Source organism: Phalangium opilio, unplaced genomic scaffold (assembly GCF_054372755.1).
Source record: "Phalangium opilio isolate 3A_F unplaced genomic scaffold, DU_Popi_V2 ptg000060l_1, whole genome shotgun sequence".
Classification (NCBI taxonomy): domain Eukaryota; kingdom Metazoa; phylum Arthropoda; class Arachnida; order Opiliones; family Phalangiidae; genus Phalangium; species Phalangium opilio.
The window spans coordinates 1,903,439-1,927,754 of NW_028324177.1; the positions used below are offsets into that span (position 1 = coordinate 1,903,439).

Consider the following 24,316-nt stretch of genomic DNA (forward strand, 5'->3'; position numbering starts at 1 on the left):
GAAGCACTTAGGCTAGCAATGAACAGAACCAATAGCAGACGAACCAGCCGCGTTACTACTCGTTATCACAAACGACCTATTTTTTATGTAGTAAAAAGGCTTCTTGGCTGTAAGTTTACGCGAGCTCAACGGCCAACTACGGCCAAAGTCTGATCTAGAATTTTGCCTTGTGCCACACTTTCCCCTTCATCACCCCTTTGTTATAACCATATCGTAAAAAATTACGATAAAAGCAACAAAAATAAAACGGGGATAATAGATGAAGGATGACACTGTATTCTCTTAATACTTTAGTTGTGTAACATGATTTTTCAAAGGATCACAATTAATGTTTACTTTCATGCTAATCAAACTTCAACTGGGCAAAGCACCGTGGGGTGAATACCAGACCTATTGGTAAAAAATCCTGCAATCAACCCGCAAAAGATCTTCTTGACCTAAGACAAAATCCACAAGCACGCCTTGGGAAACAGTCAAGTGCTAATAGAGTAGTGTAAGGGAAATATTTATTGCGTATATGATTCGGCTTGGTAACCATGAATCTAATGTTCTCATGTTATTACCCTTTGTGGTACACTTCTCTTGAAGTATTAGATTATTCTGATAGTTCATAACATTATCAGCTTTTTAATAAAATTCTCTTTCAATGATTTTATTTCATAGATTAATACCAGAAACTTCGATTCCTAATGAAAAAGTGTTTTTCTAAAGATTCAAACATATCACAAGTAAATAGGTATTCACTACAAACGAGATTTACAAGGCCCGCCAATTTGTTTATTTTTTTCCGGACCTTTTAAATCGCCACGATTCTCCGCAAGAGGCGCGTTTAAGTCTAAAAAAACTACGTAAACCTCACGTGACCAGCTGCCTGCTCTATGTTTCGAACCTCGAGCAAGGGAGAATACGGCGGGATTTCATGTGAATTAAGCCAAATTAGTAAGTGTATTAAAGAGACTACGAAGCGCCATTCGTTGGTAGTGAGGTAGCCTAAATCCTGAAATCATCTCTGAAATGTTGTGCTTAAATATGTGGTGGAAGGATTGCATGGAAACTTGCGGAATGAATAGTTGGTAACACTTATTATTAAAATATAAGAATGTAAAATAAAGATGATTAAAGCTTTGACATGTATCCGTTTATTGACAATTTACTACGCAAATAATACCAAAAATAAAAAGTAGTTTTCAAGCCCGGTAATCAAAGGCATTAAGTTCATACACACTAAAACCTGCGTAATTTTGCTATTAGTAACATTATACTTGATATAAAGTGAATTTACCGAACATAGAATACAACAGTTCTTTCTACATAAATTTTTCGGAAATTTGGTCGATTGAACACATTTGTGGGTTATAATCACACTAAGATCATTGAATCTAAAAAATATCATCTAAAATTGCTGTTTTGTTTAAAATAATAAACTACTGAATACCTTTTGATTATTTGTAGTTAATCGTACTTTTCCAAAAAATCGATCAGAAAACCCCGAGCCCTAACAACAGACACAAACAGATATACGACCGTGACAGAACCTCTTCGTGACATACGTGACTTGTACAAGTAAAAGTAACGATCAATATCGGCTACATTGAACCTTGTGACAGCTATATTAAAATGAAGCTTAGAAAGGATAATTAATCCACATCCAAGTATTTTGCGTGCACCCATGCGTGATTATACTGGGCTATACAAAGGTAACTAAAAGAAAGAAAAATGTATTAATAAAAGGCGGAGAAATAAGTGCATTTAAAACTAAGACAATAAGAATACTTTGAACAAAGTATACAGTGTGGAATTCGTTGCTCTGAGCTTCCTTCATACAATATTTCACTGATCATGGACAGGGTTAAGTTATTTTTTGTCAGCTTTAAAAATTAAACATCTAATACTTAAAGCATAGCGCGGCTCCCCTACAAGAAAACTTTCCTCCTGAACTCCGGGTTTGGCTCGGCAAAGGCTAGTGGGCGGGATTTATACATGCACGTATAAATCCCGCCCTCAAACGCCTCTAGCATCGCCAAGCCAAAACTGGAGTTCGTAAGGAAAGTCAACTTGTAGGGGATCCACAGGAGCCGCGCGGATATTGAAAGAAACCGGAAAGTTTAACTTGGAAGATTTTCTTGCCTATAGTGACACTAACAACAATTGATATTTTTAGAACCCATCTCTATGAAGTATCTTCAAGAAAGTGGTTTTTAATTATCTACCCTTCAAATTCAATAAAACTTTGCTTATTGAGGTATAATCGTGAGTCCAAAATGTTACTGGTCCGGAATACGACGTTCTTATGAGCCTTAATCTCTGGGTTTCGACGATTCAATCTTGAGGATTTCAATTAAACCAATTTTCGTGAAATCAACCACTGCAGATTTGTTAAATAACAGAACTTAATGACAATATTTCTTTTGGCAGAATGGATATATCAATTCGTTATGTTATAACGTGAAAAGAACGAAACCTTTAAATAAATTTTTTAAGCATAAAAGATTATTTTTTGATAGTATACATATATGCTAGTTATGACACCTTATTATAAACTACTTAAGGTAACTTCCAATTTTAGAAAAATTTTCGTTAAAATCTGGTAAGAGACTGGACAGCGGCGAATGTTTTCACCCTCTATAATTTCAAGTCTGGGCCCCATAAATGTATTTTTAAAGGAATGGATCCCCCTATTTTTATGCTATAATCCCTTCTGTTAAACCAAAAACCAAGTTTTCAAGTTTAAATTAAAATTTTTTTAAAGTTTTTATATTAAATCGGTAGAAATTTTTCCATTGAGGGCCTTTTTTCCTAAAAATTGATAGCCAAGGCCAACATAGGCTAGCGTTCTTATCGGGTATAAAACCATATTTCCCACACGATGTAACAATTTACATTATTTTAGAATCAATTTCAGAGAATTAATTTTGATTTTATTTAATAAATTATCATTGATGTATAAGAATATATCTTGGCAGTGAAATTTAGAGGCAGATGAAGGTGGTGATGTCGATATGAAATATATTTTTTAGTTAAAAATGAAAAATATTATTAAGAATTTAATTTCAGCCATAACATTAACTTTACGAAAGTACTGTTAACCTTTTCTGGTAAAAATAATTATGGGTATACTATTCCTTTAAACTTCACCTTCATGTTGTTATAGCTCAAGGGATGTCCCGCTTCATGGGAGAGTTAATTATAAAATAAACGTAGTCGACTTTGTCTATTCCATAAGTAAAACATTCTTTATTGACGAACGCGCGAATACCGTTTACAAGTTATACATTCAGTTCGGACGAGGATGTCCTCTCTCTTTCAGTTCCCGTGGGGCTCTCCCCAAAACCTCTTCTTTCTCGAGCGGGTAGCCGCTTTCCCCTTTCAGTCCCCTAACTTCTTTCAAAACCAGTTCTATTTTTCTTTCTTTTTCTTTTTTCCTATTTTCAAAACCTTCGCGCGAAAGTCAGTTTCCACAGCTCCCCACCATGAACATGTTGTCATGTTCATCCCTTAATTTTTAAATTTTTAACAATAAAACATATTCCATTCAATTATTACCCGACACCATTCTATGCATGCATGCAATATTAATATTTTAAACAACATTATCAAATTAAGTTTTTTTACATTACAAATGAAAACATTTTTACTATAAAATAAAATCAAAGTTAGTTATTATATGAAAGTTTAAACATCTTAAAACGTTATCCCTTCTCTTTTTTTTTACTTAATTTCCAATAAACACACTTGATTAATTGGCCGTCGCACAGTTCCACCTGTGGCCAATTTTAGTTCTACTGAACGGATTATTCCGTCTCTTCCTACTTTAACGTCTTCAATTCGGGCCAGTTTCCATTTTTGTCTAGGCGCATTTTCATCGTCAAGTAAGACAACATCACCTTTCGTCGGGAAATACCGCGTTTCATGTGTTTTTAATTTGTGAGCCGTTTGTAATTCGCGTATATATTCTTTCTTCCATCTGTTCCAGTACCGATCTGTAATATTTTGTTGGTAGGCCAATCTTCTTTTCAACTCGTTCGCTTTCGTTACGCCCTTTTCTCCACGAGATTGAAATGGAGGAAGGCACGTAAGTCTCTCTCCTATCAGGAAATGTCCTGGGGTCAAGGGTACTGGGTCGTCAGGGTCCGAATAGGTGTACGTCAGTGGTCGTGAATTTAAAACGGCTTCTATCTCTCCTAATACTGTCGTTATTTCTTCAAACCTTAATAAGGCTTTTCCCAAAATTTTTCGAAGAGGTAATTTTACGGAGGCTACGAGGCGTTCGTAAAATCCTCCCCACCATGGGCCTCGTTCCACGATATATTTCCATTCTATTCTGTAATTGGCGAAAAACGCCTTAACCGTTTCGCTCTTGGTATTTGTCCAAAGAGTCGCTATTTCCTTTTCTGCTCTTTTAAAAGTCTTCGCGTTGTCCGAGTATACAACGCTCGGTATTCCTCTTCGTGAGATAAATCTTTTGAACGCCATTAAAAAATATTCTGAAGTTAAATTAGAAACTAGTTCTAAATCAACGGCGCGTGTGTTCGCGCATGTGACGAGAAGTATATAACTTTTCATTGTTTCTTTGTTGTCTCTGTAAAAGATCGGTCCAGCGAAGTCCAATCCAACGGTTTCAAAGGGTCTTGATATCAGAAGTCTATCCTTCGGAAGAGGCGCTGTTTTCGGTATACAATGATTTAGTTTCCATCGTCGGCAAATCCAACATCTACTAACACAGTTTTTGGCGAGTAATCTTCCTTTTCTTACCTAAAACCTTTCTCGAACTTGAATGAGGGTGTCCGGAACACCACTGTGAAGAACCGTCTGATGTGCAATCTTCATCTGTAGCTCGGAGTATTTATGGGCATAAGGTAGAATAATTGGATGTTTTTCGGCGTAACTAAATGACGATTTGTGAAGTCTTCCGCCTAATCTCATCAATCCTTTATCATCAAGGAACGGATCTAATTCAGCTATGCTTGGGTTTCTAATTCTTTCTTTGTTTTGGATTTGCTTCATTTCAACAGCGAAATGTTCAGTTTGCACTGTTTTTGTCCAATATTCTTCAGCCTGATTAAGTTCTTGTGTCTCTAATGGTCCTTTAACCTTCGTCATTGGGTGTCTCGCGTTATGTACGAATCTTCTTATCCAAGCCGTGACCCTTAACACTTTTCTCAAATCACTATAATTCTCTAAATTCAGGATTGGATGTCCAATTTTCAGAGCTGTGTTAAGGTTGGTCGCAGTTTCCTTTTTCTTACTTTCGCTTTCTATTATTTCGTTTTCTTCCTTGGTTTTGGGTACGCTGGGTGGCCAGTCTTCTTCGCGAGACTGAAGCCATGGCGGTCCTTGCCACCATGCTTTCTTTTCTTTTAAATCAGTAATTGTTAATCCTCTGGTTAAACAATCGGCCGGATTTTCAATTCCTTTGCATATTTTCCATGATTGGGGCTCCGTTAGTCTCTGTATCTCTCCTACGCGATTAGCCACAAATGGCTTCCATTTTCGGGTGTGTCCCTTTATCCAATAGTAGGTTGTCGTTGAATCTGTCCAAAGGTGTACAAACATTGGCCTTGTCTATTTCTAGAATAGGTCTAATCCTATTACTCAAACGGGCTCCAATCATAGCGGCAATCAATTCCAATCTAGGAATTGCTATGTTCTTTACGGGTGTTACTCTGGCTTTCGACGTTACAAAGTCGGTAACAATTTTTCCGTTTTCGTTGGTATAGCGTAAATACGCCACTGCCCCATACGCGTTTTCGCTCGCGTCGCAGAATATGTGCAACTGCTTGTCAGTTACAGTTTGATCTAGGGACTCTTCGAAATAGTATCTTGGCACCTGTATGTCAGGCAATTTGTCCAATTGGCTGTTCCATATTTTCCACTTTTCTGCGAGTTGAGGGGGCAATTCTTGGTCCCAATCCACTCCTTCTCTCCAAAGTGCCTGCATCAGAATTTTAATGATGATTGTAAAGGGCGTTATTAATCCTATTGGATCAAATACGCGTCCTGCGGCTTGTAACACGCTTCTTTTCGTATTCGAAACTGTCCTTACAAACTGGATAAGTCCAGTGGCTTCAAACGAAAACCGATCCTTTTCTGGACACCAGGAGAGGCCTAAAACCTTAGTATTGGTGTCATGATTTTGGAAAACGAGCTTTTCTTCTCTTCTCTGAGTTCCATCTAATTCTTGTCTTAAGGTTTTCGAATTCGTTTGGAATTTGTGTAGTGTCAGTTTAGCTCCTTTCATAATAGTGACAACTTCCTGGATTGTCTTTTTAGCTTCAAAGTCATCCTGTTCTCCAGAGATAAAATCATCCACGTACGTCTCCTTTTCGATTTTCAAACATGTTTTCGGATAGTCCGGTGCTTGAAGCTTAGCATGATGGCGTATGGTGGCGGCAAGCAGAAAGGGGCTACAGCTGAGACCAAACAATACTCTTGCAAATCGCCAGACTTTGATGTTTTCATGGTTGTCCATTTGATCCAAATCTTTTATCCAAAGGAATCGAACGAAATCCCGTTCTTCCGGTGCTATTGAAATTTGCAAGAACGCCTTTTGCATATCTGCGGTTATAGCAACTCGATATGTCCTAAATTTTAGGAGTATGTGATAGAGATCCGGGTTTAGGTTTGGTCCGGATTCGAGATAGTCGTTTAACGAAGCGGAATCGTTTTCTCTGGCTGATCCGTCAAATACTGGTCTGATTTTGGTTGTTATCCTATCTTTAACCACGGGATAATGTGGCAAATAAAATAGTTCGTTTTCCGGTTTATTGATCTCGGAGTCTGGTACTTCTTCTATTACACCTTGATCAGCGTATTCGCGAAGGATTCCGTCGTATTCTTCTAGCAGTTCTCTGTTGGAATGCAAACGGCGTAGCAAACCTTTGAGACGTTTTCTTGCCATGTGGTAAGTATCTGGTAAAACGCGCTCAGTTTTCTTCCAAGGGAATTTTACCTCGTACCGACCGTTTACCATTCGTAGACTGTCTTGGAACTCGTTCATCATTTCTTTATGGCCTTCATGTTCTGTTTCTTCGTTCTTTATTCCTATTATGTCTAGTTCCCAGAGGGCCTTGAGCTCTTTTCCGACCACTTCTATCTCTGCAGTCGTCACGAAATTGACTGCTACTTCACTGCCTTTGACTGTTCGGTCTTGTTCGGGTTCAAGCAGTACCCATCCAAATTTACTTTCGTGCGCCACAAGCGAGTCTGATAATCTTAAATACCGTCCAGTCAGAGCGCGCCAATAGAAATCCGCTCCAATCAGCAGATCAATTTTCTGTTCTTCTTTTAAATCAGATCTGGGATAATCGCCTAAGTTCAAACCTCTATTCTCCATCGTTTTTCTTATAGTTTTTCCTGGAACTTGAAGCCGTGCTCTACTAATCTCTGGAACTTCGACCGCGCTCATATGCAATGTTTGTTCATCAAACAAGCTTTTCAGAATTAATTTGACTCTTTTACTGATCACCTGGGTTGGGGATCCTCCCAAGAAGACGTTAACATTTAACTGCTCTTCTCCTTCCTGTTCTAGTTCTAGTTTCTCAGATAGATCTTTTGAAATATAAGATCTATGTGCGGCGCTATCGAATAAACATCGAATTGTTTTTGATCCAGCAATTCCACAAACAGTTATATTTGCTGTTTGGAGTAAAAGCGATTCCGATTCTTCTTCCTTTTCAGCCACTACAGTGGTTGTCGTTTCAATCCTTTGTTTCGGTTCGGTTTCTTCTCTAGTATAGGCTTCTTTTGGTTCCTCTCTTCTCTGATCACGAGGTGTTCTCTTTTCTGAATCTTGGCAAAGAGAAGAGTGATGTCTTCGGTCGCAGAACTTGCAAGGTATATCTTCTTTGCAATACTTCGCGAGATGTCCCGGCTTCATACAGATATAGCAGCGTCCTTGTTTTCGTAGGATGTCCCTTTTCTTCTCCACATTAAGAGTTTTACATTCTTCAAAGGTATGATTTGTTCTTCGACAGAAAAGACATCTTGTTTGAGATACACTCGTCAAGGCTGTCGTGGAAAATGGTTTTGGTCTATAATCGACTTGACTGCGACGTTGAGGAGCTCTGGCTTCTGAATAGTGAGGTTTTGTTGCGGTTCCTCCGTCATGAGCGTTTGTAGTGTAAGCGCTTACTCGTTCTCTAGCCTCTACTTCTTCCCTTATGACTGTCAAGAGCTCTTTAATGTCCCATTCCTGTCACAGTCTCTTCTTCTGCTATACTCCAAGGTAACTTCCAGCGGAAGTAATTTCAAAATCAGAGGACACAATACTGGTCCATAGTATTGAAAATGGGTTCCCAAGGATTCCAATGACGTCACTTCTACTTCGCAGCGGTCATATAAATTTCTAAGACCGACGATATCGTTGGCCTTCTTTACTGGATCCAAGGAAAATAAATTCTGAATATGACCGTTTATTAACGCGTCCTTCCTTCCAAAACGTCGTTTAAGTAATCGAATTGCCTCGTTATAATTTTCTTCTGTTGCATCTAATTTTGAAATTGAGCTAGCAGCTGATCCTGCTAAAAACGATCGAAGGTACCCGAGTTTATGGGTAGCTGGCATAGGGGTATTGTGGATGGCCACTTCGTATCTAGACCAAAAATCCATCCATTTCGATAAATCTCCAGAGTACTTTTCTATTCTTAGCTCTGGCAGCTTCATCCCAAACCAGTTTTGAGGTGAAGGCGGTGGGAGATAACCACTAGTCATCGCTGTTACTTGTTGGGGTGGGTGAAGAGAGCTAGCATGCGCGGCGCTCGTACCAGCCTGTGTCGTTGTCAAACCGGTCGTGGGGTTTGGTCCCCCTCCTGTTGTTACCCCTTGCAACGTCGCTGTAGATTGAAAAGTATGCGGTCCTGGCATACCAAGATTCCCCACTATAGGTTGTAAGAGCGGTTGGCTAGTTGGGGGTGGTCCCATAGGGGTAAAATTCGGAGATTGTATAGTGGGTCCGGTCGGCGTCAAAAATGGCGACGGATGTCTCGTCTCAACTGATAAAGGGGATAGCCCTCTCGCTTGGCCTTTTCTCATCTCTTCTAGGTTCTTATTAATTTTATCCCTTATCTTCCATAATAATATCTTGGAATAATGTTCCGATGTCGCTAATTCTAACCCCAATTCCTCTAAATCTTCGGCCTCATCTTGCAAGGCGTTATCTATTTCTTCTAATTTAGTTTCTTTAACTTTTAACTCACTAAGGTTGTCCAGGAGGCTGTCCTCATCGTACGTTAAATCCGTGAGGCTGTCCTCTATTCTTGAAAGCAATTTCGTAGTCGCTTGTCGACTGATCGTTCTTCTTTGCTTTATAGCATCCCATCTTGTAGGTTTTCCTCGTTTCTGTTGCGATTCTAAACTTGTCTGTTCCGCGTCCGCCATTTTCTCGTTCTAGTACTTTTTTGGGCGTTGTCCCGTTTCTGTGGTTCGGCCACTTCATTATCTAATTCCTAATCTAGTTCTCTTCTAACTTCTAATTCTTTTCTAATTTCCCGGGTTTCGGCACCAGTGTTATAGCTCAAGGGATGTCCCGCTTTATGGGAGAGTTAATTATAAAATAAACGTAGTCGACTTTGTCTATTCCATAAGTAAAACATTCTTTATTGACGAACGCGCGAATACCGTTTACAAGTTATACATTCAGTTCGGACGAGGATGTCCTCTCTCTTTCAGTTCGCGTGGGGCTCTCCCCAAAACCTCTTTTTTCTCGAGCGGGTAGCCGCTTTCCCCTTTCAGTCCCCTAACTTCTTTCAAAACCAGTTCTATTTTTCTTTCTTTTTCTTTTTTCTTATTTTCAAATCCTTCGCGCGAAAGTCAGTTTCCACACCTTTCAAGATAACTCCTTGGTGGTTTAAAAATGGTAATGCTAAAAACAGCAAACCATTAAGGGTTTAAAAGTGGTGCATAGAAAACAGCAAAGCATTACTGGTTTAAAAGTGGTACCTATAAAAAACTGCAAACCAGTGAGGGTTCACAGTTAGAAAACAAGATTTACATAGGGTGAACAAACAGCGTAAACCTCTTTGAGTTAAAAAAGAAGCAAGAGGGTCTTCTTTCGATTTTAAAAAAACATATAATACGTATGTGCTGAGTACAAACTCTTTTACTTCTGAAAAAAAAACCTTGAAAGATAATAATGCTAGAATTTCAAAAACCTTTGAGTTCCCGAAACTTTTAAAAATTTAGCTATCCAATTAAAAATACTAATAATAAATTCATAAGAAAATAATATCCACACCCCAAAATTATGAAACGTAGAATATTTTCATACTACAACATTTGCTTTCAGATTTAGCGCGCTTACACTTTTCAAGAAGCTTTATTCCTAAAATCATCTAAAACATTGCTATTGTTGACGTTTGAATACAAGTGTATGCCTCTTTAACAATTTTTGGAAATTTGGGGTATATAAAGCGCTTGATTCACAATAAATCATATATTATAAGAAAAGTCGTTACTGCGTGCATCTTTGGTGAAGCGATGGGAGTAGAAACCAAAAATTGCTTCCTGTGAACGTGTTTGCTCCAATTTTTCATGTGCGAACGCGCTGACAGGCAAGTCCGATGTAATACCTCTCCGTACCGTCATCTTCACTCGGAGAGGTAAAAAATCCAGAAACCAATTAAAAATTTAATATTAAAATTCAAGGTATTAGTATTCAAAATTAGGTTTTATGCGAAAGATGCCCATATGCAGCTTCTGGTTTATGCCAGCTCAATTTTATCCAAAAGATGACGCAATTTTTTTAAATACAAGTTTTATTGTGTGATTGACCTAAAATAACGAAAAGAGATTGTAACTCAGTGCTTCCTCCAAAGCTTTATGCAATTGCGCTGTCATTTACATCATTGGAATTCGAAACCTTTATATACTACCGATTTCCGTATGGCGAAACAACCGGCGTATGCTTCATTTCAAACGTCAATATTAGTCAAGTCTCTCAAGAATGTTTAATTGTTCTTTCTTAAAACGATGCAATGCGCAATAAGATGAAATATTAACGAAGAAAATATATAATTTTAATTACATTTATTTTGATATTTTAAGATACTCTTATTTCTAAGCTCAATTTTAATACAGAAAGAGTAATAAAGTCGTCTATCTGTGTGTCTGTAAGCGTCCGTTGTTACATTAGTGCACCACTTTAGCAGTTTCCCTTGTGTTGGTGTGTGAAGAAATACATCAAAATTATAATTACCTTTTTTTTCACAATATAAAACGAAAATTTGGGAAATATAATATAAAGTGCCTTTACTAGTGTTCTAGCACTAAAGCTCCGTTTCATTACGATATTTCAAGAACATCTTTTGATATAAATATTTGAAATGGGTGTTTACATTTTAATTAAACCATACTACATTTATATATATCCAAAACACTAATTTCTGCTGTGCAAAGTAAATATGAAAGTATTATTCAATGGCGTGTCTTCCATTTATGATATGTCTGTTCGGAGTACGCCGGAATGTTAACACTGAAGGCTGAATATGAGTCCAATTTAGAGCGTAGTTTTATTAAAGACCCGCGAGGTCTGAATAAGGTCACGCGGTGGTTAGAATAAGAACACGTTGGGAAGGAGTTAGTAGAAGAACACTAGAAGAAGAACACGTGGGTGGGGTTAGAATAAGAACACGTGGGGGGGGTTAGAATACGAACACGTGGGGGGGTGGAATAAGAACACGGGGGGGGGTTGGAATAAGAACACGTGCGGGGTTGGAATAAGAACACGTGTGGGGTTAGAATAAGAACACGCGGGGGGTTAGAATGCGAACAAGCGAGGGGTTAGAATACAAACAAGCGGGGGACACGCGAGTAGTGATAGCCACTCAGATACGCATGGATCCAAGATGGCCGCCACCCCAAGATGGCCACCAGACCCCCCATCCACCAAACTCAAACTAAACTTCCAACCCAAGATTGGGAAAATCTTACCTGACCAACCCTGCCTTCCACCATGTTGTGCCTATTCAGGAGGTTTTTTTAACCATTTACCCCGTTTGAATTTCCCGCAATAAACCTTTTAAATATGTCTGAGAAACAAAGCCAGATATATAAAAAAAGATTTTTTTAATAACAATACCATATACTTAAATGGCAGTGCCGTAGAGACTCTCTTTTCCCAATATAAATTCAATGCCAACGGAAAAATCACAAGGTTAAATTTTGCCTATTCATGCAAAACTCTCTTGATTAATAAAGACGTTCATCGCCATCACAACTCTGGAAAGGACTCCATTGTATGTCAAACAAAGTTTTGAAAACAATCTGTGAAGTTTTAAATATTTTATTAAAACAAAGAAGTTGAAAATAATCTGTGAAATTTTAGATATTTTACTAAAACAAAGACGTTGAAAGCAATCTAGATCATTTTTATTAAAAATCTATAATCATTAAATATTTTGGCCTCGTAGATAGTCTTTGGGATGAACGTTTCCTATTTCCAAATTCGTCACATGTTGTTGCTCCACCCATGTTTACCGACTCATTTTCTTTAGCTTTTTCGGTCAGCTGGCTATCTTTATGTTCTAGTTTTGATTTCGTTCTCTTTTGTTTAGTTTTCGTTTCCTCTACGGTTGTTTTCCTCTTAGCTTGACTCGATTGGCTGCACTCTGAAGTAGAGTGGTTTTGGACTTATCTTGACTAGTTTGCGTAATACTTCGAGTAGTTTGAATTCGATTAATTTTCGATTCATCTTCAATAGTTTGTGTAACATCTTGACTAGTTTTAGCTTGAACTTGAAGTTTTTCCGATTCATCTTCAAATTTTTGTTTAACATTTTGACCAGTTTCAGCTAGAACTTCAGATTTTTCAGATTCATCTTTAAATTTTTGTTTAACTTCGCTATGTTTAACTTGAAATGTATTTTTCTTGAATTTTTTCTTTTTTTTTCTCTCTCTTTTTCCGTCCCAGCGCTTGAAAAGTTTCTTATTGAAGTTAGCACGAACAATTTATAATAATTATAATAAAAATCTAGGGTTTGTCTATGAAGGGATTTCCACACTAAGCCTGTGGCTTATTCACAGGTGGATCCCTTTACATTGCATAGAGTGGTGGTGGCTAGCCCCTATGCCACAGCTAACCTACAGCGCCATATTCTAAATATTACCGTTAACCTCTGCAAGTTTTGATGGAAAGGAGAAACCGGGAAAACTCCTTTAACAAGCGGGGAGAGAGCTTGCAAACTCTACGCAGAAGGATTTGTTCCCAGATTTTCACCCGGTGCCACAGTCCGGGATCGAACCCGGGATCCTCTTGCTGCGAGGCGAATGCGCTAACCGCTACGCCACCCCACTGTCACTATCCCGTGGGCTTGCACTTCCTTTCATAGACGAATTGTTATTTTCAGATCTTTTAGCGTCCCATGCTGTGATTGTTTCTTTTGTGCATGCATGCAGCATTTTTCTTTGCCACTCATAAAAAAAATTAAGTTTTCGGAAGCGTTTTGATTTTCCTCAATATGGGTACCGGCTTGTTAAGAGCTTTTAAATATCCAAGGAATTCAGGTTTTGGCAGAAATAGAATAGAATTGTTTCTAATGATTCTTTGCTTTGCCACTTTCCATATCTCCCCATGCACCCTACTCCAATTGTCAATAAGGACCCCTCGTATTTGTCTAAAGGTAGGGAATGGGTAGACTTTTGAACATTACTTATGCTTGTACTTTGACGATGTGGAAGATGGTCATTCATTACAGTGAAGACAATCTTTTCAATATCATTTTCTTTGCCACAAAACTCTAGTTTAGAAAAATCTAGCAATATGTGTAAACACCACTCAATTAATGTTCTGGTGTTTTTTCTACGTTAGTTGTTTTCTTATTAGTACTGCTGGTCTTCAAATTGTTGTCAAAAATGCTGAAAAAGCTACCACACAGTCTATAAATAACACCTTTAAGGCTTTCACTCCTCTTTAGAATATCTTCGTGAATCTTAGCTTGAGCTTCTGTCCCAAAAATAAAGCTCTTTTGCTTTATTTTATCAAACATTATGTTCAAACTTGATTTAAATCCATTATACATTTTTTCCAACTTTCAACTAAATAAAATTTCAAATATTCTACCTTAGCGAGGACGTTGTTTTGATGGTCTAGCAATCAAGCACTTAGGCTAGCAATGAACAAAACAAATAGCAGACGAACCAACCGCGATACTACGCGTTAACACAAACGACATTTTTATGTAGTAAAAAGGCTTCTGGGCTGTAACTCTACGCGAGCTCAACGGCCAACTACGACGAAAGTCTGATGCATCTAGAATTTTTCCTTGTGCCATACTTTCCTCTTCATCCACCTTTTTTATAACCATATCGAAAAAAATTACGATAAGAGCAACAAAAATAAAACGGGGAGAATAGATGAAGAAATGACACTGTATTCTCTTAATACTTTAGTTGTGTAACATGATTTTTCAAAAGATCACATTTAATGCTAATCAAACTTCAACTGGGCATAGTACCGTGTAGTGAATTCCAGACCTATTGGTAAAAAATCCTTCGCAATCAACCAGCAAAAAATCGTCTTGACCTTAGACAAAATCCACAAGCACGCCTTGGGAAACAGTCAAGCGCTAGCCTAATAGAGTAGTGTGAGTGAACTATTTATTGCGTATATGATTCGGCTTGGTGACCTTGATTCTAATGTTCTCATGTTATTACCCTTTGTGGTACACTTTTCTCGAAGAGAAGTATTCTATTATTCTGATAGTTCATAACATTATCAGCTTTTTAATACAATTTTCTTTCAATGATTTAATTTCATAGATTAATACCAGAAACTTTGGTTCCTTATGAAAACTGATTTAATTTCATAGATTAATACCAGAAACTTCGGTTCCTTATGAAAAAGGTTTTTTCTAAAGATTCGAAACATATCACAAGAAAATAGGGAGCCACTACCAACGAGATATACAAGGCCCATGCGGCCGCAAATTTTATTATTTTTTTCCGGACCTTTTAAATCGCCACGATTCTCCGCTAAAGGCGCGTTTTAGTCTAAAAAACTACGTAAACCTCACGTGACCAGCTGCCTGCTCTATGTTTCGAACCTCGAGCAAGGGAGAACACGGCGGGATTTCATGTGAATTAAGCCTAATTAGTAAGTGTATTAAAGAGACTAACAAGCGCCATCTATTAACCACACAAGTCAAATCTATATGGGTGAGTGACTCCCCCTTCGAACTGAGCGTGCTTGGGCCTTGTATAGCTCGTTGGTAGTGAGGTAGCCTAAATCCTGAAACCATCTCTGAAATGTTGTGCTTAAATATGTGGTGCAAGGATTGCATGGAAACTTGTGGAATGAATAGTTGGTAACACTCATATTAAAATATAAGAATGTAAAATAACGATTATTAAAGCTTTCACATATATCCGTTTATTGACAATTCCACGAATAAAAAGTAGTTTTCAAGCCCGGTAATCAAAGGCATTAAGTTCATATACTTCTTTTTCCTGTTCCGGATCCGTCGTCTTGTTCCAGGATTACGACTGGTGAAGCCCATGGCGAAGTTGATGGTTTTATCATGCCATCCTTTAGCGTGTCGTAGATATTTTGTTCGATGATTTTCCTCTTTTCGTCGCTAACTCGGTAAGCTCTTTTATGTATAGGCTTGGCGTTACCTGTGTGTATTTCATGGACGACCAGGCTGGTTCGTCCTAACTTGTCGCTGAATAATTCAGGGAACCTGAGAAGGAGTTCCTTGAACTCTCTCTTCTGCTTGTAAGAGAGAGAGGTTGAATCAACTGCTTCGTTGACGTTAGTGACCATTTGTGGTGACGTGGGAAATTTGTCCACCGACATTCTAATAGTTTAAGTGTTAGTCCATTTATTGAGCATGTTAAAGTTCCAAAATCGACAATGGTATTCCAATCTTCTAGGAAATCTTGGCCTAATATTGCGTCACATAGGAGTGAAGGGACAATATGGAACTCTTGACTAAATCTTCTAATGATATCTTCTTCAAATTTTATTTCAAAGTCTAACACTGTTGATCCTTTATTAAAAGAGTACTGTCCGTTCCCCATGACTATGCATTCTGATCTTTCTGACTTAGGCTCTAGTCTTTGTATGGCCCTCCATTGGTCTAGGCTTATCATGGATACTTCAGCACCATTATCGATTCTTGTATGTAGGATTGTGTGTTCAAATTTTATTTTTATTAAGTGAGGGTTCCTCTTTGGGAGTCCTCTTCTTTGAATTGTGGCCAAGTGAAGTGGTGTGGTCACAATTCGGGTTTCTTCTTCAGGGACTATTGCGTTGCGGGAGGGAAACGACCTCTGGTATTCCCCCGAGTTGGCGTTTCCCGGAAACTGACCTAGATTTCTTTCCATTCTGGTGGACGGGCACTCGTTTGCGTAGTGACCCAGGCCACCGCAGTTGAAACAGGTTATTGGACGGGCGTCCTGGTTGACTACTGGAGGTATTTGTCCTTCCTGGGTCTGATTCTGTTGACGTCTTGGAATTGGTGGAAGGGCTAGCTGTCGAGGTTCTCGTTCCCTGGTTTCACTAGTTTGATTTCTTGATTCGAAGACTCGAGTTCGGCGAGGATATTCGTCTCTTTGTAGATTTTGTCGTCTTGGTAGATTTCTGGACTCAAGGTGGGATTGCCTTGTTTGGGGATTGGGTCTCGGGAAAGGAGTTATATAATTTGGAGCCGGGTAGCTTTAAGGAATATATTGGACAGGAAAGGATTTTGGGATCCTTCCGGAAGAGGGAGGATTGTGTTCCCATGGGGGATGAACCGCTCTAAGTTTGTGTCCCTGTTTGTGTAATATATTCCCATGTGCGGGATGTACCCTTGTGGAGTTGTTACTGGGGTATAAACCGTCGCTGGGGGAGCTACATGCTGTATAACTGGCTGTGGAGATATCATTTGGGGTTGGGGCATTACTTGAGACGGCGAGACTACTTGGGGTTGTGTCTGATATACTGGGTGTTCTCTAATTATTAGGGGTTCCTGATATGTCTTGACTTGTGTCTCAGGGGTTTGTTGAGCTTTTTCCTCATTAGGATTTGTCTTAATTTGGGTTTTACTAGATTCGGGTATATTTAGTCCTAAGGTTTGTTAAATTTTTAAACAAGCATCATGTAAATCCGCAGTAGTGTACAGGGGGATAAACATAAGGAGCCCTTTTAATTCATTTCTCAAATATCTTTTTATCATTACAAGTAATTCCTCATCCGGTATTAGGTGATGTAGATTTTGAACCGAAAAATTCGTCTACTCACTCATTTGGTTTCTGTAGCCTATTATTTAGATCTATTCTAACCTTTGCTTCCTCATCCTCAATTTTATAATGACGTTTCAGTTTCTCTTTAAACTCGGACCATCCCATTCCTTGAGGGAGAGAACTGCCTAAGAAACTCCGGTACGCTCTCGTTTTGTCTGCCGTAAAATGCTAGTCTCTCCGGGGGATCTAAACCTTTTACTCCGCCTTGGCTAGCTATTGCCATATTCGAGAAAGATTGCAAAATCGAGGCTAAAAAGGCAGCCTGTTGAGCACCTCCACTATTTGGATTGTTTTGTTGGGGCTGAGTGTTTGATATTCCTGGGGGCTGACTATAGCCTTGAGCAGGAGGGGGTTGTGAAATTCCTTGAGGGATATTAGGAGCTTGTCTAGTGGATCTCTGTGTCTGTCCGACATATATGGGATTAGCTATGTTTTGCCTAATAGGGGCATTTGTGTATGTTACCGAGCTACAATGGGGTATGGTTCCATACGGAGGGTTATTAGGAACTGTAATTGGTATAGTAGACATTATCGGGTTATTAACTTGACTAATTGGGGCACAATTATTCATAAATCTCTTGGCCCTAATATATGCGTTATCTGGAACTATTTCGACTCTAGGGTTTGGTTGACTAGTTTGTGGGGGTTCAGTTAAATTAATCAAATCAGGGGTACTCCTTCCATGTCTAGATTGATTTTTAATGGTCCCCTGGGGGTTGTAAATTTGGCTTGCGCGTTTGAATAAGGCTAGGTTTCTAGCGCGTTTATCCGTCTGGTCTTCTACTTGATTTTGAATGTTTAAAGGGGAATTTTCTGTCCTTTCTTCCTGAGTACTTAAAAATCTACTTAAATCATAATTACTGTCCCATAAGGGTTCATCATTTGGGTTAGATGCGTATGCCATATTCGTTTCGGTTAACCGAGAGGGACGTAAGATATTTCCGAACACGCGGTTAGGCTTAGTTTCCGGCCACGTGTATACCGAATTTTCCGATTCACGGGAGGAAACCGAGGAAATGTCCGAGTCCGGGCTTTCGCGGTATAATTTTTTCTTCGGGCACGATTCGGGATGACTCATTAAAATTGTCAAAAATAATTAAATTCGAAAAATTGTTCTATTCGAAAAATAATTTGATTTATCACGAGGTTTTATTCTAAAAATAAATAATACTAGGTTTTATTCTAAAAATAAATAATACTAATCTAAATAAATAATATAATAAATAAATTCTATGATTCAAATCGATTTAAACTTAAACTCGGGAAACACGCCCTCGAATGTTCTAGAAGAGAGGTTCCAAGATGGCGGCTATCTTACTCAAACTAGAACTAGCCTGTAGCTGAACACGCGAATCGGGCCCGACCACCCCGACGGAGAAGAAAAGCGACGGGACGGGAAAAACAATGACCGAGGGTTCAAAAAGACGGGCACGGCACCATTTGCAACGGACTACCCCTGGGAAAATTAATTTGGCCGGTCCTAAAGAGGGGAATTCCGTCACAGGACGTTAGGTAGCCCTGATTTAATTAAGGGGGACCTTGTGACAACGTTAAGCCTTAAAAAACGGGGGTTCTAAGATAGGCCTAATTAAATAACTTCTTCCCGTTGGAATTTAATAAAGAAATTATTCATACCTTCGGCTCATGTTGAGAATCAAAATGGATTTAATAAATCTTACAGAAAAGAAAACTTTTGCGAAAGTTCCCAAGGGACGACTGCGCGAGAACAAAAACTATCGCGAGGTGCGAGGCAGGGCTTCTCCCCGAGAACGGCTTCCGGCGACTTGACGTGAAGAAAGAGAAGAGAGAGAGAGCGAACCGTGGGTCTTACACGGGCTTATAATCATAAAAAGGGGGGAGGGAAAAGTAGAAAGAAGAAGGAGGTGACGTAGACGACGAAAGGAGCGGACATATTCCGGAGAATATGTCTGTCCCTTTCGTCGTCTGCAACGGTTTCTGGACGAAACCGCTGCAAGGTACGTGGTGTAAACATTCTTCATGGATAGTTTTAATCAAAGAACTTGGAACATATAGCCCCCTAGAATTACACATCCACGCTCGAATTTTTCAATTTCCAAGCCCACTTTTTTTAACGATAACTTTATCATTCGTTGGTAACGCCATCTATAATGCTTGAGACGAAATAATTATCTGTCGTCTGCTTTGCTGAAGCTGAATTTTTCTCATTTGCTTTAATTGCTTATGAATTTGGGCGCATAGACGCGGTAATGAAAATGTTTTTAAATATTGTTTTGATATTATTTATTGTGAAAAGTAGGCCTATAATATTAAATATGTTTTGATGCAATTGTAGGCCTATACTTAGCTGTTGTCCTTAAAATAATATCAATTTGGTAAGCTTTTTTCTAACAGCTTCCATTTTCATTTTTTCATTAAAAATACGAATAACTTTGGGAACTAGAAAGTTCAGATAATGTTTTCATCCAATTTCTTGGGAAAAATGTTTTCACGCATCAGACACCTTTTTACGAGGGATTAAATTTTGAGAGCAATTGTTTTAGAAGCAGTACCACCATCATTTTCAAGGTTTTGCATCCGCAGGCTTTTTTTGGTGAGATCAAGAATTTTCACTACGCTCTCCGAAGGATATATTAAACTACCATGATCTCTAACAATTAATCCTCTGGTCGACTTGGTCGTAATGCAGTAGTCGTGAAAGCTCTTTCATTGATTGCATTTGAGGACTTTGTGCAGTTTCCGTACACAAATCCAGCCAAAATAGTGTCTCTCAATAGGTTTGACCCATCAAAATATAAATGTCCTCTGTTAGCTTTGAGAAAATTTGGTGACACAGTATTATCACGAGCCAAGACATTTGCACAACCAGAACCCTCAACCAGAAAGGCGTTCTTATAAGCTGCTTTAAATTTTAAAATCGTGGGATTGTTGTTTCATCCACCTTTTTGTCTTACTACTCCGAAAAAATATGGTTTTGAGACAGTTTGTACGTTGGAAGGTAATTGTTGTTTTGATTAAAACAATATATTAGTAGATATCAACAGATTTTGATGACCCTAAACTATCGCTTTTTTTGCTAGCCCGACTATGTTTCCTATAATTAATGATTAAAAGTTTGAAAACACAGTTGGAGTTTCTCAAAAATTTCTTTAATAAAATATAATTCCATCTCTTAGGCGTGGGTTTGTGGGTACACGCAAAAGTAATGTAGAATAGCGGTTTTTCCCAAGTGACAAAAAACTTTATTTTGGTGACTTTCCGATAGTCAGATATTTGAAAATGATTGCTAACAGGGTTGCCACAGTACCTGGAAAACCTGGAAAAGTCAGGGAATTTAAAATAGGGTTGAAAAGTCAGGGAAATTGATTTAAGTTAGTAAAATTTCTGGGGATAAGTCTATATTGAAAGAGTAATGAAAGTTTTCTCCTCATCCTCTCTTCTTAACACAAGTGAACTCTTGAGCAATCCTTAAAAATGCTGTCTAGAATTGCTTTTATGTAAAAAAACCTCTTAGACTGTTAGATAGTTAAAATGTTTCTTAATGATTTTAAGGTAACAAATACATGGGAAAACTTTATGTAGAGGGTTTATTTAATTAAAAGCACTGAAAACGTGCTGCAAAAATTTACGTTTTCGGCCTAAAAAGGTCAGGGAAAATCTAAGAAAAATGTCAGGGAAAACCTGGAAAAGTCAGGGAATTTGGTTCTGAAATTGAAAATTCTGTGGCAACCCTGTACAAATCGCGGTATTTTTCCCAGGAGACCAATTTGATTTTCCAATGGCATTGAGCCATTTTACTAACAAACTGGACTGATCACCGGATATCTTTATTTGAGTTGCAGTTAGTAATAAAAATAATGTAAAATTGTGGAACAATTATCGCGCTTTGCTTACTTATGATAGGACTGTTCCCATCTGGAACTCCATTCCTACCGAAGTAGGTGGCCAGCCCACTCTCTATTTAAACTCAAAATACGTAAGTTCCTAAAACTTTAACTCGGATGGAGGGAAAGAAATCCACCAATCCCTATCTCTTTAACCACCTTTTTACTATATTATCAGTGTATAAGTTCAAGTTGGAGCTGTAAGGCTTCACAGCCCTAGCTCGTCAATTCGTTCGAGCATTTATATGTCGAATGTCATTCATGTAATTGGTAATCTTCACGATATGTATCACTTATTATTGGTACAAGTACTTGTAATGATGTTCGATCGAGGTACTCGATACCAACAATTAGTACTCATCCAGGAGTAACAGAAATTAGAAATTCCAACCCGGGAATTATCTATTGTTTTAGGCTAATTCAACCTACAGCAGCGTTATCACGCTCGTTTTTCTCAGCTTATTACTTGGTGACATGATACATTCTACCCGTGAACTGGAATGGTATATCAGAACAGTTATTTCTTCAATTTCTGTGCATTGGAATCTCTCTTTCATGAAGACAAATAGGCTGTCCAAAGCCTAACCAGTGTAATGCGCTCAATATATCTTAGATAGTCTTGCATGGTTCAGCTACACACGCCCCTTTCAATGATATAACACCTCTGCTACAAGGTTTTTGACGACCAGAATTAACCCCTGTTACAATGCTATATTTTAGTAAAGATTGTGAAGTTATATTATTAAAATGTAAAATTATACTTCGTCTACCATAAAGTACACTATCGTTACACATTAAATACTTGAATATACTTGCATTCCAGAGTTATGTTACCGAGATACAGTACACTAACCCTAAACATGTGGGAATTGGGGAAAATAGTCTGCTATTTGAAGGTTCACGAAATAGATGGCGTAAAGAACCTAAACATAGAGGTTAAAGGTTATTACACTGACCTTTGACGATAACCGACACAAAATGCTGAAATTACACCGTGCGTTCAGAGTAAATTGAAAAGCTAACTGAACTGAACAACTATCTTGCCTTGCTTGCATGAACATCCAATCTCAGCCCAGAATCCAATTTCGTCTCGAAACCTAAGCCGCCAATCAAAAGCCAGAATCCAGTTCTCTATAGACCAACGAGCGACGAGAATCCAAGTGGGCGCGGAAGGCTAAGCCTGCAGAATACGGCGGCAGGAATAGAATAATTACCAAAAACATTTATTCCTGCTGGAAATACCACTGAAATTGCTTCAGGAATCAGGTTAAAAGTAAACAATAAAGTAAGAAGATAATTAACGCGAGCTAGAACAAAAAATAAAACCAAGCATCAAACGTGGAAGGCGTTGCAGAATGCAGAGTAAAAAACTTCACCAGTTCGCCTGGAAGTAAAAACTAACACGAAGAAAAACAGCTATAGACAATCAAAGAGCATCAGAGACCTGCACGGGCCGAGTTTTTCAGGCCCGACCCAAGCCCGGCCCAGTTTTAGAATTTTGAATAAGCCCGAAACCCGGCCCGAGTCCGAGTACATAGTTGGTTTTTCGGCCCGGTCCGGCCCGGCCCGTTACATGCATTCACCAAGCCCGGCCCGGCCCGGCCCGGCCCGACACATTGAATGAATTGAACAGGCCCGACCCGGCCCGGCCCGATACAATTTTCAAAAGTGGAAAGCCCGGCTCGGCCCGACCCGATCGGGCCGGGCCTCGGGCCGGACCAGGCTTGAGCCCGGCCCGTGCAGGACTCTAAAGAGCATACTAAAAGAAACAACTATTTTTAAAATAAATTTATTTTGTTGAATAAAATTGACACTAATTAATTTGCAAGTTGTTAAAACATTTTATTACGTGAAATTACACAAAAAAAATTTAAATTTTGCATCTGCATATTCATTTCTGCATATTTTCGTGTTAACCCTTTTTGAATCTCCTTCTCAAAGGATCACGTGACGTCTTATTCCTCGGCTGTGCTCAGAGGTAGGTGCGCGTGAGAGCCATGGTGCCCGGCCATTATAGCTTGCCTCACCCCTTCTATATTTGACTCTCCTCTATTTTTGTGCTCCCTGGGAGAAAACAAGGGGGTTGCTCCAGTGCCAAGTATGCGCACTCACAGCTCCAAAACGTCTACAGCGCAGGCGCTAAAATGCGAAATGGAAGGCAGAGTTTTCCAATTACTAATTTAAAAAATAATTCGAAAAAATCATTGAAATTAGTTTAAAAAAATTATTTGAATTTTATTTAAAAAAATTCTTTGAATTTCATTTAAAAAAAATTCTTTGAATTTCGTTTAAAAAAAATTCTTTGAATTTCGTTTAAAAAAAATTCGTTGAATTTCGTTTAAAAAAAATTCGTTGAATTTCATTTAAAAAAAAATTCTTTGAATTTCGTTTAAAAAAAATTCTTTGAATTTCGTTTAAAAAAAATTCTTTGAATTTCATTTAAAAAAATTCTTTGAATTTCATTTTAAAAAAAATTCTTTGAATTCCATGAAAGAGAAACATTTGCAACTTTGCACATCTAATTAAAATGTCAACCGATTTGAGCCAATATTTTCAAAATTAGGGCCTAAAAACTGTGTTCGTCCCGAGGGGCCGTCAGTCCTTCGAATCTCAAAGACCTAAGTTTTCAAATCATTCAAATCACTTCCCAAATCTAGCAAATCAATAAAATCGCAATGAAATCAATCAAATCGTTCAAATCGCGGCAAAATTTAGTGAAATCACTTTAAAAATCAGTGAAATCACAATACAAAGCAGTCAAATCAAGAAATCATCAAATCGTTAAAATCACTATCAAATCAATACCGAATCACTAGCAAGTCATTCAAATAACTAGCAAGTCATTCAAATAACTAGCAAATCATTCAAATCCTCGTTAAGTCACCAGTCATTCAAATCGTACAAATCATTCAAATCAATTCTAAATCCTTTAAATCACATAAATCGCTCCGAAATCTTCCTAAAATGGTGAAAATCGCTCTCAAAGCATTCAAATCGGCTAAAAATCATTCTTAAACCATTGAAATCATCAAAATCGATTGTGATTTTAAATCTCGTACGCTTGGATGCGTAATGACGGTCCCCTCGGTTCTTCCTATAGACGGCCATGCTAAAAGCAGGGATAAGGGAGTTGAGATGGCTTGGAAATGATGATGGGCGACCTGCGGCACCGTATCTCTCCCAATGTACCTCGCGCACGCCCCTACCCTTCGGTAGGCGATTGCTTAGTGCTGCCGC

The 24,316-nt window shown here is 38.5% G+C and overlaps 1 protein-coding gene and 1 long non-coding RNA gene across 4 annotated transcripts; one reads left to right on the forward strand and one right to left on the reverse strand.

The window, feature by feature from the left end:
• Positions 1-3,708: 3,708 nt before the first annotated feature.
• Positions 3,709-9,375, reverse strand: LOC149666210 (uncharacterized). The gene is made up of 4 exons (XM_089841581.1): positions 8,269-9,375; positions 5,552-8,191; positions 4,760-5,502; positions 3,709-4,711 (listed from the first exon to the last, which is right to left on the reverse strand). The coding sequence occupies exons 1-4, from the start codon at positions 9,373-9,375 to the stop codon at positions 3,709-3,711; spliced, it is 5,493 nt and encodes a 1,830-aa protein (XP_089697707.1).
• Positions 9,376-18,765: 9,390 nt separating this feature from the next.
• Positions 18,766-20,321, forward strand: LOC149666211 (uncharacterized). Of its 3 annotated transcripts, XR_016368226.1 has the most exons (3): positions 18,766-19,441; positions 19,531-19,570; positions 19,639-20,321. It is a non-coding gene; the product is annotated as an uncharacterized LOC149666211 (long non-coding RNA). The 3 variants fall into 3 exon arrangements; XR_016368224.1 differs by having other exon boundaries at positions 19,531-20,321; XR_016368225.1 differs by lacking the exon at positions 19,531-19,570.
• Positions 20,322-24,316: the final 3,995 nt, after the last annotated feature.

Excerpts from the sequence above, each read along its gene's own strand:
- LOC149666210 (XM_089841581.1), bottom strand. The coding sequence starts at position 9,375 with ATGGCGGACGCGGAACAGACAAGTTTAGAATCGCAACAGAAACGAGGA. Across the intron at positions 8,192-8,268 it reads ATTTTCAATACTATGGACCA|GAATGGGACATTAAAGAGCT; the intron begins GTATTGTGTCCT and ends AGACTGTGACAG. Across the intron at positions 4,712-4,759 it reads CTCATTCAAGTTCGAGAAAG|ATGTTGGATTTGCCGACGAT; the intron begins GTTTTAGGTAAG and ends CTGTGTTAGTAG.